Source organism: Canis aureus, chromosome 7, assembly GCF_053574225.1.
Source record: "Canis aureus isolate CA01 chromosome 7, VMU_Caureus_v.1.0, whole genome shotgun sequence".
NCBI classification, from domain to species: domain Eukaryota; kingdom Metazoa; phylum Chordata; class Mammalia; order Carnivora; family Canidae; genus Canis; species Canis aureus.
Window position 1 is genome coordinate 39,869,059 of NC_135617.1, and position 15,219 is coordinate 39,884,277.

Here is a 15,219-nt window from a genome sequence, read left to right on the forward strand (position 1 = left end):
TGAATTAAAGATTTTTTTTCAAAGAACTAAAGCAAATAATAATCAATGAAAACAAGCATTTAGGTAATCATTTCTATGACCTATTTTTAATATAACTCCACACATACTGACAGCTAAAATTAGTCAGATTGGTATTTTTATTCCATATATTCAAAAGTAATCCATTACCAATACTTAAAAAAGAAAGCATATTGAAGTCTTCTAAAATGCTTTTCCTATACTTGTCTCATTGGATGTAGGGTTAGAATAAAGATGTTTAGAATAAGCGGTTTTGTAGTTCTCCTCATTAGGCCCATCAGAAGATTCCTTGAATTGCTCTGAAGAGAAGAGTGATTCAACTCTTTTTTCAAAGCAATGTCATATTTTAGATAAAGCTGATGATGCTAAAAGTACTGATGGTTATATATAGGATAATAAAATGGCAATTTTTGTTGAGCAGAACCTACATTAAAAAAAACTTCACAACTTCACTCAGGGACATAAAAGAATGCTTGATTAAATGGAGCAATATGTTTTGTTCTTGGAGGGCAAGACAATGTTGTAAAGGTGTCACTGCTACCCAAACTAATTTATAAATTTAATGCAATTCTTATGAAATTGCAGCTTGATCAGATGATATTACAGTTCACTTGAGATAATAAATACATGAGAAGATAAAAGAAAAAATTAAAAGAAGAACAATAAGGAGATTGGCAATATCAATATTTGAACATATAGTAAAGCTATGACAATTAAAATAATGGAATACTGGCATAAAGATTAAGCAGTATATCAATGCAATATAAAAATGCTATATGACTTCAGAAATATACCAACATCCATAATAGGATTTTAGTAAAGAAAGGGATGAACTATTCAACAAACAGTTCTAATAACTGAATAATTTCCTTGAAAAAGGTTTAATCTCTTTCTATATATATATTATACTCCATATAAATACCATATAGATTATGTAAAAATAAAATAATATGAGGTATAAAAGAACTAGAAAAAAATACTAAGTGACTACCTGATTTTGGTTGAGAATAAGAATGAAAGAATCTTAATGCATAAAAGCAAAATAAGAAACCACAAAGAAAAATAGTTTGCTATTTGACTACATAAAAGTTATATTTATCTATACAATGAGATTAAACATGAAAATGAAAGGCCAGACCAACCAGGATATAAATCCTAATATATAAATAGAAGTAGTACCTTTACAAAGCATAGCTATAGACAAATAGAAAAGGGACTAATAGAATAGTGGGCAAACAGTGTAAACAGGTAATCCTTGTCAGTTTCACTTTGTTCCTTTTAATTATGGGATTTTTACCCCTGAAATGAATATACTGAAACTTTTTATTCAGTGGAAACTCTTGTGTATCTGATAAAGGTTAATATTAAGAAGGCTTCTTTTGGACAATATGCAAAGTTCAGGTCTTGCAGTTCCTTGAACCATTCTCTAATGATCTCACCTCTTATTTCCATTGCTATACCTGGGACTTTGTCAGTAACAATAACCCCATCCCCTCCATAATCTCAATTTCATGCATTCTGAATTGGATAACCATAGTTTTAACCCCCTCCCTTGAGTACCTTGGACTCCCAAACTTCTGATATGCCAATAAGACCTCTAATCCATTGAACAAATTTTTCATCACCCTTCTATTCTCTAGATGACCTCTTTTCCTTAGTTAGTTAGTTTAAATTCCATGGTCACTTGTTAAAATCATTCCTCTTGTACACCATTGACTCTATTGGCCCTTTCTTGCTTCTAAGAGTTTTGACTCACCTGTCAAAACTGGAATCTTGTTTAAGTCTATGTCTTTACCTGGAGAATATCTCCCTGACTGGTCTCATTTTGGTTCATCTCCACGAACCTCAGGAGAATCCTGGGGCTGCCTAGTTATCATATTCCGTGGTCCCTGGACTCTCTCTCTCTCTCTCTTAGAAGACCTTCACCTTAAACCTCCAACCTCTTCTCCCTGACTTACTCTCAGATGATCACCTTCTTCCTCCACCTGTGAGAAAATTTCAGCAATCAGAAAAGAACTTCTATAGATCTCAAACGATTCTTCTTCCCATGTATCAGTGTCTATACTCCATACTCTATTTTTCCACCTGTTACCATAGATGAACTATCCAGACTCCTCTCTGAAGCTAAACCCTCCATTTATGTACTAATTCCCATTTTCTTTTAGCTATTTGAGGATGTCATTCCAGCAATTCTCCCCTCTCCTCCTATATCATCACTCTCCTACCTCATTCTACTGGATTATTCCTTTAGCATACAACTATTCTAATATTTCTATGCCCTATTTCTAAAATCCATTTTATAAAACCTTACCCTACTTCCTCCAGGAGTCACTGGCCCATTTCTTTGCTTTTTGTTTTTTTTTGTGGCAAAACTCCTTAAGTATTTTTCATACTGTATTTACCATCTCTAGTTCTTTTTTTCTTATTCTCTCTTAAATCCATTTAAATCCAACAGTTGCCCCTACCAAACTGGTGAAATAGTGAATAATCTGTTATTGCTAAACCTCTGTATTGCCAAATCCAATGGTCAATACTTGATCATCCTACTCGACCCCATCCCCATCCCATATTTGACCTATTTGCAGTATTTGAGATAGGTGATCACTCTCTTCACCTTGATAAATCACCTTCACTTGATTTTCAGGACACAAGTTTCCCTCCTACCTCCCTGATTACTTCATCTCAGTCTCTCTTGTTCATTCCTCCTCTTCTTCCTGACCCCTTTATGTTGGAGGCCTCAGCGCTCAGTCCTTTGTCCTCTCCTCTTTTATAAAATCTACTGTCTTTCCCTTGGTGATCTGATCAAGTCTCCTGGTTTTTAGACAGCATCTATATGATTAGGACAACCAAGTTTAAATCTCCACTAAGACTCTTTTTTGAAACCCCATGCCTTTTTTTTTTAATTTTTTTTAATTTTTTTTATTTATGATAGCCACAGAGAGAGAGAGAGAGAGGCGCAGAGACACAGGCAGAGGGAGAAGCAGGCTCCATGCACCGGGAGCCCGATGTGGGATTCGATCCTGGGTCTCCAGGATCGTGCCCTGGGCCAAAGGCAGGCGCCAAACCGCTGCGCCACCCAGGGATCCCGAAACCCCATGCCTTTATATTGCTCTTCTTACTCAATACTTCCACTTTACCATATAAAGGATATTGCCAAATCTGACCTTATGTCCAAAGTTAAACTGACCATTGTCACTGTCTCCACACAGACTCTGCATATAGCTTTTCTCATTTCAGTTGATGATTACCCCATCATGCCAGTTGCTCAGGTCAAAAAACTTGGAGTCATCTTTGACTCCTGTTTATTCTCTCATGCCCACATCCAATCAATTAGAAAGTCCTGTTAGTTCTACCTTCCCAATATATCCAGGATCTAGCCACTCATCACTATCTCCACCATTTCTACTTTGAATGGATTCAACATTACTGCCACATGTATTATGGAAATAGTCTTCTAACAGGCTTCCCTGCTTCCACCTAGCTGCAAACCCCATCACCCTTCTACCCAGAAATGAACCACTGGCTCCATATTTTACTCAGAGTGAAAGATAAAGTCCTCACAATGGATAATGAGCCTCTTTATTATCAGAGCTTCTCAAACTACTGGTGTTCCTTCAGGAATAATTTATTATTTATGTTCTAATACATCCTGAACCAAGGTGAGTCAGCTGATCACGTTTGAATATTATGGCAAAGTTAACTTGCTAGACAAGTTTTAAAACACTTATTCTCAATCTATACTTACCTTGCCACAGAACCCATAACAGAATTTGCAGACTGGAACTGGTCCTTTACCAGCCATATTTTGAGAAGTATTGCTTTGCAGGACTGCTATGACAGGGCTACACCTTACTTCTACCCCTACCTCTCCTCTCTAACCTCATCTACCACTCTTACTTCACCTCATTCCCCTGGTCTCCTTTGGTGTAGCAGGAATGCTCATGTCTCAGGACATAAACCTAATGTTTATGCTTTCAAAAAATTGTATATATTAAGGTACACAGCTTGATGATTTGATATATGCATATACTGTGAAATGATCACCACAATCAAGCTAATGATCATTTCTATCACTTCATATAGTGGTGAGAAAACTTAGCAATTTTCAAGTATACGGACCTGTTACCTATGGTCACCAGGCTACATATTAGATCTCTAGAACTTATTTATATTGCCTTGGACATATATCCTTCAGGGTTGAGAGGCTTGGCTAACTCTGTCTCACTCATTTGAGTCTTTGCTCAGATATTGCTTTCTCAGATCCACATTTCAAATAACAACCCTCTTTTTTAGAAAGGTTAATAGAGCCCTCTTAACCTGCCCTACTTTTTCTTTCTTTCATAGCACTGACCAATATTATTATGTTTATTATTTTAGTTTCTGTATCCCTGTCCTAGAAAATAAGTTCCTTGAAAGCAGAGATTTTTGTCTGCTTTGTACTCTTAGTTTTCTTTAAACCTAAAAACAGTTTCTGGTCCATTAGGAGGTGCTCAGGGCACATTTTTGAGTGTTGAATCAGTGCACTACATTTTTAACCCTGTACTTACCTTTATACCTGGAAATCCTTCTAGTCCTGGCAACCCCATTGCACCAGGTTCTCCCTGTTAAATATGAACATAAGAAATGTGGGAGCAATGACCAAAAGGTTTCTTAAGCATTGGTTTCAAAACCAAAGTTTTTTCCCCAAAAAGTATCGCCAAACACTGATTGCCAATTTAGCAAGAAATTGGTATGCTCTATTTTCAAGCATCTGCATTCTTGCATTTGATATTTGAAAATAGTTTGAGAATAAAGCTATTCCCTGGAGAAGTATGAATATATTTTCTGATTGTTTTTATTCTGATTAAGAATCTAATTAGAATGAATCCCTCTAGTCAATGATAACTCCAATTTCAATAAGAATTAGAAGGAAAGATGGGCTTTAATGAAGTTTGCCAATTTGTGAGGTACCCAGGGATAAAATATGACCAGAGAATAATGCTAAACTCCTTAAGAGCAGATGAAGATGAAGGTCTGATAGCAAAGTTTGCCATCCTGCAGTCTTCTCTGCAGCTGGCCGTGAATCGTGAATGCTTCAGAGGATGGCCCCAGGAGCAGCATCTCCAATGATTCTAAAAGTTATTGCTCAAGCTCATGGGTCACTGGCAGAACATAAGTAAGCATTTCCATTAAAAAAATCTTTACATATTCTAGTATATGGTCTCTGGAACCTATGGCCAGCTGGAACCTATAGGCTCTCAAGAACTATATTTAGAAGAGTTAGGGTGAAGGAAGCTGCTAATTTTGAGCAAATAAACATTAAGACTTTTAAATCAAGAGAGACGAGATAGTTGTCTTATACCACCTCATTAATGAATTGATGTTAACTACAAATATGTTCTTAAATACTGGATGCTTTCAACATAATCACATAGAAAAGAGAGCTTTCATTCTTTGTAGATGTATTTTTTGCATGCATAATACTAATCTGCTTCAAAATATTACCAAGTCTCTAACTTCGATTTTTATGATATTGTCCTTATTACAGAAACACTTAATGAGCAAGTAGATTACTTGATACTTTTTATGCCTTAGAAATCTTTTTAAATGTCCACTAATATATAAGCTGTCAATCAGACAAAAAAAAAAAAAAGGTTTCAGATTCCTTTTCTGTGTAAAGTGCTGTAAAAGAGGTCCTGGATTATTGACAAAGGAAATGAACTCTTTGATTCTCTGTTTACATTCTCAACAATCCTTAGGACTGAGGAAGGTGGTCACCCCATCAATCAGTATTTATTTGAAAGTAGTTAATAATTAAATATTTAATTGAAGCCACTTATAGATTAAATATCAAAGGAATAAAATGGAGCCCCTCAAAAGACAAATTCAATTAAGGGTAATTTTTATCTATAAACTTTTACTGAGAAGACTAGTAACAGTGGTGCAGATCTACCATCATGGGAAATGAAGGATACCATGAATAAATCTCCCCACACACACACCCGGGCCCTCTCTGCCTCTCAAATTGACTTTTGCATTTTCTGCTTTGTGATCTATAATTCTACCATTCCTGGCTTATTTCTCTGGTAGGAAGTAGTATTTCTCTGTACTGGGCAACTGGTGTGAAATGAAGGGAGTTGCATGGTGGTGCTGACATAATTTCAAAGGTGTATGTATGATAAACCTGAGGGTTTACATGGTATTTAATTTCATTATTCCAGATTTCTGCTTTTGTGATTTACCCACTTAGATCACAACTCTAAAAGCAAGGAACATCCTTTAATCAGTTTTTATTCTTTATCCTTTGTTGTAGCTAAGGAATTTGAAGTCTAATTTCTTCAAAGTCTACTCAAATCTATCTGCTACCTGTTTTTCAATCCAAGTGAATTATGATTTATCTTTTATTAGAATACTTAAAAAATGTTATCACCTTGATATGCAGTTATTAATGAAAAACTTGAAAGAATGTTCCAGAAAAGTCAGTGAAAAGTCAAGCCCCTCCAAATGATTCAGAGGGGCTGTAAGTCAGTAGGAGAGGGAAAAACCAGGAAGAAATTTTTATCAACGAGATGAAAGAAAATTAAGATTAGAAAGAAAGATAGGATTGGTGAAAGCATAAAAATGTTACAGATAAGAGGGGCAACAGAATTAGAAAACAAAGGAAACCTCTAAATTACATAATTGGGGTTTAGAAAATAGTACTAACTAGTTGAAATTACGCTTTCAGGGAAAAAATTGGCTCTGACCAATAACAAAAAAAATGTGCTTTAATGCATGTCCTTTGAAAAATATATTTAGATGTGAAAATATTACTTATTTATGGCTTCTTCCTTTGCTCTTTTAAAATTTATTCATCTAGTTTTACCAAACTATATTGTGATGAAAAGGCCTTATTTTATTCACATGACAATGAAAAGTGATTTGAAAATTTATTTCAGTTTCAGGTATACCTGAGTTTCAAGCATACTGTATAAATCAAGGCTAAAAGGTTAATACAAGTGAAATATGAACATATGCTCGACAAGGGCATGACAGGAAAAATTGCCAAGGAATAAAGAGAGTCTAATGAATTTGGCAGAAGCTTTGGAGTGATGCTTTGTGGTTGAGAAGGATGTTTGAGAACAATTGTCACTCTCTAGGGGGCTACAGGACATGATCTCTTTCCGTGCTAAATGGTAACCTGATACATTATACCTAATAAGCAGGTTTATGACAGCACACCACATTTCCTACTGAATAGCTGCCTAAGACATCCAAAGCAAATAAACAATCCCTTCCTTTTTTTGGGGGGGGGGGTAGGGAGTAGGGAGAGACTAGAGACATATTAAGGAATTTCTTTCCAGTAAGTATTTCTCTTCCACAATCTACTTCCACAATCCACTGAGTTAACCATCAAAATAGCTCTATCAGAAGAAAGTGTTCTATTTACCAGGAACTTCATATGTGCCTTCTTCCATCACAGAGTGATTTTGAAAGTACACTAACAAAAGAGACAAAGGCCAATGGCAGTGACATCAAGATCAATGCATCTTAAAAATGAACACATTGCTGGTATTTCTTTGATGGTTTGCCTCCTGCCTGTAATATTAGTTAATTGATGAACATCTAAGAAAATAGGCCATCTTTGCTTGATGTTCTTCTTTCAAACTTCAATAAAGACTTATTTTCAAAATGACACAAAGCATGGGAATATACATACCACTGGGCCAGGGTCTCCTTTTGGGCCCTACAAGAAAACATGGGAAGTCATTTTTAAAACAAGGGTGGAAGCAAAATTATAGAATGTAAAGCATTTTAGTTCAATTTGCTTTAATACACATATAAAATATTTGCAAGTTTTATTTTGCTACAATTTGGATTTGAAGAATAGATGACAAAACAAACCTTGATGGAATCCTATGACAGTGACTGCTTGGACATTGATTTAATTTACAATGAAGAAAGTGACTATATAGAATGTTGTTTTTCATGATTTTGGCTGAGTTCATGTTCTCTATTTTATTATAATCATTATTATTTTTTTTCCTACTGCATAAAATTTTGGTTATATTTGTACCATGTATTTTTTCAGTGAACCTAGGATTGATTGATTGATTGATTGATTGTGGCTGTTCAGCTAAAGTATGCTTGGTAATAAAAAGCTGTACTCACAGGGGGACCAGGGGGTCCTGGAAAACTGGGAACATTCACACCTCCCTTCAAAAAAATACAAAAGAAAAATGTGAGAAGAATTTACAGCAATCCATTACTGGAAAATCATTTCACATAATTACAAAAGTAAATACCTGGATTTTATATAAACTGCTCATTCCATTTCCTTCATTGAATGGTACACCCTTAGGAAAGAGAAGAGATATAGAATTATTCTTTTTAAAGTTGATAGTCTCTCTATGTTTTATCTTTTTGCCAGATGATATTTTTCCTATTTTATTTTAGAAAGTGAGTTTAATACTACAAGTAAAATAAGCAATGCTTCCATTTGGGGCTTTCTGAAAGCAAATGCAGGGGGAAAATGAATAGGAGTGTGAACTACACCTGGAGCCCATAGAGCCTTTCAGTGGGGGTGTGATTAATGTTCGGGTTTGACAGATGAGACACTAATGCATTCAGAGGAAAATACTATGTGCTCATTAAAATTCAGTTTCTGAACTGCCAATTTATGCTAACTGTTTACAGCCCGCTGACCTGCAGGCTATAACACGGTAGTGCTGATGAAGATGTGAATAGGGAGCAATTTGGCTACTGAAGAGTAATTTTTTCCTACAGTCTCTTCATACTAAATAGAAAATTAAAGTAAATGGGGAAAATGATGTTACTCACAATCCTGTGTGGATGTTTCTACAAAAACATATTCTTTAGAACAATACGGAATAAAACTTCCTAATAAAACTGACCTGTGAATGGAAAGTCCCAGGGTAACTAACACTGAAAGAGAACTAATTTGAGAATCTTTAAAAAAATCATATGTTTTGGCATTCAGGAAAACTTCGTAGATAAAAATTTTGGCTGGGATGTTTTATCCTTTTTTTTTAAGAAGTTCCCCTAAATTCAATAATCATTTTTCCCTTTTGTGATTTCCACACTTTAGTTGTGAAACTGAAGAAGCCATCATTTTCCTGTTTTTGGTGGCCAATGGTGCTCAGTGAATGGGATTTGTGTATATCTTCAAAACACTAGTGATAGGAGGAAAAATGCTCCATTCCTTTATTCCTTTATTATTTCACTCATTCATTTGACAACTGGCGAATGGCTACTGTATTTTAGTGTGCTGAGTCTTAGAGAGCTGAAGAATATTTTTGTCTGAGATTTCTAGAGGAGGTTTCCCATAAAAAGACAATATGTAATCTATTTTGAAGAATGAATAGTTTTGAAGAATTTGGGGAAAAGAGAAAGATTTCCTACCCCACTATAAGATGCAAGTCCCTATTATAAGCTCAGGCTCTATTTTGCTTGTTGTATCCCCTGGAGAGGGAGGGCATTTTAGGGTGTGAGCCCCAAATGCTTTTTGTCCTCCTTCTCTGTCAAAGGAAAAGGCAAGTAAAGAAAATGAAATACAGGTTTGGGAAAACAGAGTGCAAATCTCTTGATTTATGTGTGTAAAGTGTGCGACCACATGTAGATTAACTACATATCTTTGTTATCTTGAGAGTCACAGACTAATTCTGCCCTTTCTCAGGTGAGTTGGGTTTCTTAAAGTATTCCTATGAGATAGGGTGGAAAAGAATATTTGACCTGGATCAAAGCTCTGCTGTGATTTGAGCATGGCTCCACATGAGGGCAGACTTGCTACAGAGAGAGATACCTCTCCTCTCCACAGCCTCTCTGACAAAGTGCACATCTGTCTCCATCGCAAGCATAAACACATTGATCGCTCTTGTACATTTTATTCACTAGGTGCTATATAAATACAATTTCTCTGCGTCTCAGACATCATGGATGGTAATGAACACATATAGCCTAACACCAAATTCTGCCCCAACTCACATTGCCAGAAGGAAGCCCTTTTTAAAGCCCCTCTTTTCAGTGAAGGAGGCTTCACTGAGGCTAGATGACTTTTCCAGGGTCCTCCAGGCGGGATGTGGAGAGTTGGGGCACACAATCAGGTCTCCTGAATCCAGAGTAGGGAGGCCCATAGTATGCAAATTTGAGCACTGCATATTGGGGCTGCACTAAAGGGGAAAAAATCTGGTCTCCATAAAGCTGCACTGGCTATCGTTTACATGTATACATAAAAATCAGACCGCTTTCATCCTGGAGAACATCTAAAAAGTAGTCTGACCTCTGAGTTATAGAAGTCTCAAGCAGATACATGTATTTAATTTTTAAACATGACATAACTCACAGGTGGTCCAGGTGGTCCGGGTCTCCCAGGGGGTCCCTCACTGCCCTGCATGGGATATAGAGACCAACAATCAATGGTTTGCACATTTCAACACCAAATTTATGAACCAGATTGTGCTTGCTCAGAGAGCCATATTCTGAGATCCATATGATTTTGTTTCAGCCTTACAAAATCTTACCCAGCTTGGCTTTCTCTTTCACCTGGGAAAATACATTCTTAGACCACAGGAAAGGTAAATGCCTTTTCCATACCCATTCTGATTCCCGCTGGGTGAGCCCCAAGGCTGAAGCTTATTTTTGATAGAGACAGACAACCTGGGTGATCCTGTTCTGGCCTTTAAGTGCAGCTGAGGAAGTTCTGCCCATGTGAGGGCACAGGGCAGCATTCCTGCAAGCAGGGACAGGCTCTGGAACTTGGCTTTCTAGATCAGCCCCTCACTTTTAGCCTCATCTCTACCACTTCATCTTTTAGGAACCAGAGGGCCATCTACAAAATTCGACCAAAGTAGAAAATCACACTGTTTGTTGTGTCTGCAGGAGGAGAAACTTTTTTTTTTTTTTCACTCCCTAAGGTGAAAAACCTTAGACTTTACAACCAAGTCAGATACATCTCGTTGAACAGAAGTGACTGTGGTATAACACTGTTTAAGGGAAATGTTCTATACAGTTTAAACAGCCTCAGACATTGTGCTTGCAGGAGAAGCAGACTGAAATGGGACTGTGAAAAATGAATTCAAGTTGAAACTTGAAAAACGGATTTCACTTTTATTTTTATAAAACGTACAATGCTTTTTGATCCATACTAAGCAAAGGTATTATAGTCCCTTTGGTGCCTTTAACCAGAGCTTCCTAGAACTGTGCTTTTCTTTTAGAATAATTGCCTCATAAAACTTTAAGTCCCTTACTGTCAGGGAAATGGCAAGAAATGGTTAATTAAAAAAGAATCCAGAGACAGTAAGATTCTTCCTTATAACGCCCCCAAATTTTGAGAGATTTAAGTCCATTTTCATGGATTTGATGAAAGATTTCATTCCAATCTCCCCATTTTTTTGGTAACTAAAAAAATGTATTATAAAAACTATTTATTTATATCTTTGTCAATGAAAATAAACTGTCAAGTTTTTATTGCAATGTATCTGCCTGAGAATGAGTGACAACAAGTATATTGTATCTTTTCTCAAAGTGCTTTGATGGTGGCTATCTCTCTAAGACATGTCATATTCTGCTGACTGCTGGCAGTGTCCTTCAGAGAATTATGTCATAGTTCTCATGAACTATGAGAGGACAACAAACAAGGAAAAATATGTGCCTATTGAAAAGACTCTTTCTTTCCTGGCACAATTAAAAGTCACATTTTCATCCTTGATTGTGCATCAAAGCTCATCTCAGTGTGGAATTCCCATTAACTTCAAAAGGCAAATCTCTGACTGAATAATTTCCATAGAGAACAGAGAAAAAAACTCCGGTGGGGATGGCCAAGCTTCTTGGGAATATTATCAGGAAAAAAATATACAGAGAGTATCTTAAGTTGCACATGGCTCCTTTCAATTTTTTTTGGAATTCCTTTACTTCTTGATGCCATTATGCACCATTTTGGTCAGTTCAGGGTAGAAGCCACTTGGGTAGCTTATGTGGATTCTTGATTCTCACTTCCCTAATCTTAATACCTGGTCTTAATTCACTCGTTGGCTAGCTGTGTCTGTTTCACACTGTTTTCACACAATTTAGACATAAATTGGGTAAATATATGAAGCCGTGGTCTTCTGACATGAGACTCCTCTATTTCGGGTCTTCCCTTCAGACCATAGCAACCCATTAGTCCACTTAGATAACCCAGAAAACAAGTGTCCTAATTACTTAGTGAACTTCCCCTGTGATCCTCAAAAGACAGAACTTCCAGATTTTCTCAGCAAATCTGAAGCCTTGGCATCTGTGGCTGGAACTCCCTGATGCAAACCATCTTACCTGTAGGAAGCTTCCCCCATTCCATCCATCCACATAACTAGATATCCAGGACCTTGAATCCAGCTTGGACTTTTGCTATATGACACCAGTGTTCTATTCATCCTTTTTTCTAGGAACCTGTATTCAGACTGATTTCTGTACCTATGTCTTTCCAAATCCACTACCGAATAGCTATTCCCTGACATTATTCCTACTTTCAGGCTTTGCTTGATTTTATGGATCTGTCTGTAGTGTCTCACCTTGCCATCCCCCAAGCCCCAATTCAGACAGTAAGTGAGGCATTTCCTCTGTACCTTGTCACCCTTTGTTCCTGAAGGACCAGGATGTCCAGTTCTTCCCAATAAGCCCTGTAAAACACAAAACTAAGTGTGTTACAAAAAACCCAACTAAATGGCCAAAGGCATTGGAAGTTGGTTGTAAAACTGATACATTTTAAAGGTCATTTGATCCTAATTAAATCAGTCCTAAAGCTTATATTTCTTCAGGCTGATACAGCAGCTGTATCCTGCTGATAAGCCCTTGCAAGGGTAAAATTTGTATTTGTGGTCGCTTTTTCACCTTGGCCAACCACATTTAATGACCTTAATTGGAACCTTTTGATACATTTAAGAATTTAGCCTTGCTGTTTAAATGGCAATTTACATAACATTATGCCTTTCTAAATGAGCTATAATTTTGGTAGCGATCAACATTTTAAATACTTCAAGACGCGGGAGAATTAACAATGTGCATATTAAGTGATGTGATCTGCATTTTACCAATGGAGAATAAAATGTAATTTTAATTCTTCTTTGAGACTGGACTTAGCTATAATTTCCATGGTTCCTTTCACAACTCTTAACTTTTAATTTTAATGTACAATTTAAAGCCATGTTTGTTCTACACAACTGTGGTAAAAGCATAAATGATAAAATTTTAATTATGGTGAATCCATGCTTTAAAGTACAAATGAGCATGCCCACATGCCTACTTGTGAGGTAAATATCTATTTGCATAGGAACTCATAGGAATTGCTGGAGAATATGAGACTTGAGTAGGGTTGCTAGATTTAGCAAATAAAAATATGATACTTGGGACAAACTTATGCTAGAACCATTTATTTATATGAAATTCAAATTTAACTGCATGTCCTGTATTTTAACTGGCTACCCTAGAATTATCAGCTCCACCTTAGTGACAGGTTGGGCTTAGCAGCTAAGAAAGGAAAAGAGATTGTTTCAGGAAAACAGTATAACCAAAGACACAAAGACCCCAAAGTTGTGTCTGAGGGACAATGAAAAAAAGTGCTAATTAAAGTAGAAGGTATTTTAATGGATAAATAGGAATTAAGATAAATCAAATGTGATAATACTTGACCCATTTTTTCCTCTTTAAAAATATATATTCTTAGTTTATGGTACTTAAAAATGTAAAGGGTGTAACCATCTGAATATCTCTTCCAAAGGTTAATGTCAAAAAATGATAATGAAAAAGTATAATGCTCCTTTACATTTAACTTCTATTTAAATAGACTAGTTTAATCACAGACTGCTTTCTGTTCTGGCAGAATTTTGGTGACAAATCTCCACGACCCTGAGCAGCCTTAAAATAATACTAACTGAAAATCTGAGAGGTAGGATGTCACTTTTCCAGGCAAAGGCTGGATAATCTACAGAGAGGCATAGAGAACAAAAGGGAATGGAGAATTTAGTTCACCCTGCATCATCCCAGCAGATATGAAGCGTGAGTGGAATAGCTTTAGCAAATACTCACAGGGGGTCCAGTGGGACCTGGAGCACCTGGAAGGCCTGGAATTCCTTGAAGACCCTAGAAGAAACAGTTCCTACCATAAAATCTGCTATGTAGTTAGAAACAAGGCATTTTAGTTGACCGAATATTTTGACTATTGAAATTAAACATTTTTGTTGGCTGAAACGCATGATATATACGATATACAAATACCCATTTTCAAAAAGTAAGGATGATGAGCTAAAATGCCATGACATGGAATCTGCAGCAAACATAATTTAGTGTGTTTGGTGATTCATAGAGCATTTCTGAGCTCACAGAGCCACCCCATCAACAATAGCATCACTGAGAATCTGGCATTGCTAAAGCATGGACATACAAATTTCAGATTGGCAGCATGCCATCAAAGAAATACACGATTACACTAATGCTTCATTCAGCTAGTGGAAAAATGGAATATGTTTTATGATATAATATTTAGTTTAGCTGAACAGTTCATTATAAGAAGAAATTTGGCTCATCAGTGAATTTAAATTTAGAACCCTTTAATGGCTTAAGCATAAAAGTGAATGAATATCCCCTCCTCCTTCTTCTTGGACTCGTAAAATAATGCTAATTATACTGGATAGGGTTTAAGATACTGATATATTCATATATTCAAGGAAGAACTGGCAAGATTAACTGGTAGTTTGTGTAATTAATTTTGTTCTTTTACCAAGTGTGTCAACAACAAATTAGTTAAATAAGTTACATAGAATAATATAAAATATTTTGCAACTATTAAAATCATGTTTCAGTAAACTACTGGCTAACATGGAAAAATTACAGTTACAAAGGGTTCCACAGAGTAATGTATAAATTATTAAAAATTATCAATGGGGGCAGCCCGGGTGGCTCAGCGGTTTAGTGCCACCTTCAGCCCAGGACGTGATCCTGGAGACCTGGGATCAAGTCCCACATCAGACTCCCTGCATGGAGCCTGCATCTCCCTCTGCTTGTGTCTCTGCCTCTCTCTCTGTGTGTCTCTCATGAATAAATAAATAAAATCTTAAAAAAATTATCAATGGACTTCTAAAAGATGAGAATGCTAGAAGTTCAAAGTACCTAATCTGGAACCTTTGGTGTCAGGTGTGTTTCAGAATTCTGAATTTTCTGATTTTTTTTTTTTTAATGAAAATAACATAGCGC

At 36.3% G+C, this 15,219-nt stretch overlaps 1 protein-coding gene across 2 annotated transcripts in view; it reads right to left on the reverse strand.

Moving 5' to 3' along the window:
* Positions 1–15,219, reverse strand: part of COL19A1 (collagen type XIX alpha 1 chain) — a 311,746-nt gene that overhangs the window by 32,604 nt on the left and 263,923 nt on the right. For both annotated transcript variants that reach the window (XM_077903490.1, XM_077903489.1), the window contains 7 exons: positions 14,056–14,109; positions 12,597–12,650; positions 10,340–10,384; positions 8,283–8,333; positions 8,149–8,193; positions 7,697–7,723; positions 4,566–4,619 (listed from right to left, as the gene is read on the reverse strand). In XM_077903490.1, coding sequence (XP_077759616.1) covers positions 4,566–4,619; positions 7,697–7,723; positions 8,149–8,193; positions 8,283–8,333; positions 10,340–10,384; positions 12,597–12,650; positions 14,056–14,109 — 330 coding nt within the window. The remainder of the gene's footprint in view (positions 1–4,565; positions 4,620–7,696; positions 7,724–8,148; positions 8,194–8,282; positions 8,334–10,339; positions 10,385–12,596; positions 12,651–14,055; positions 14,110–15,219) is intronic.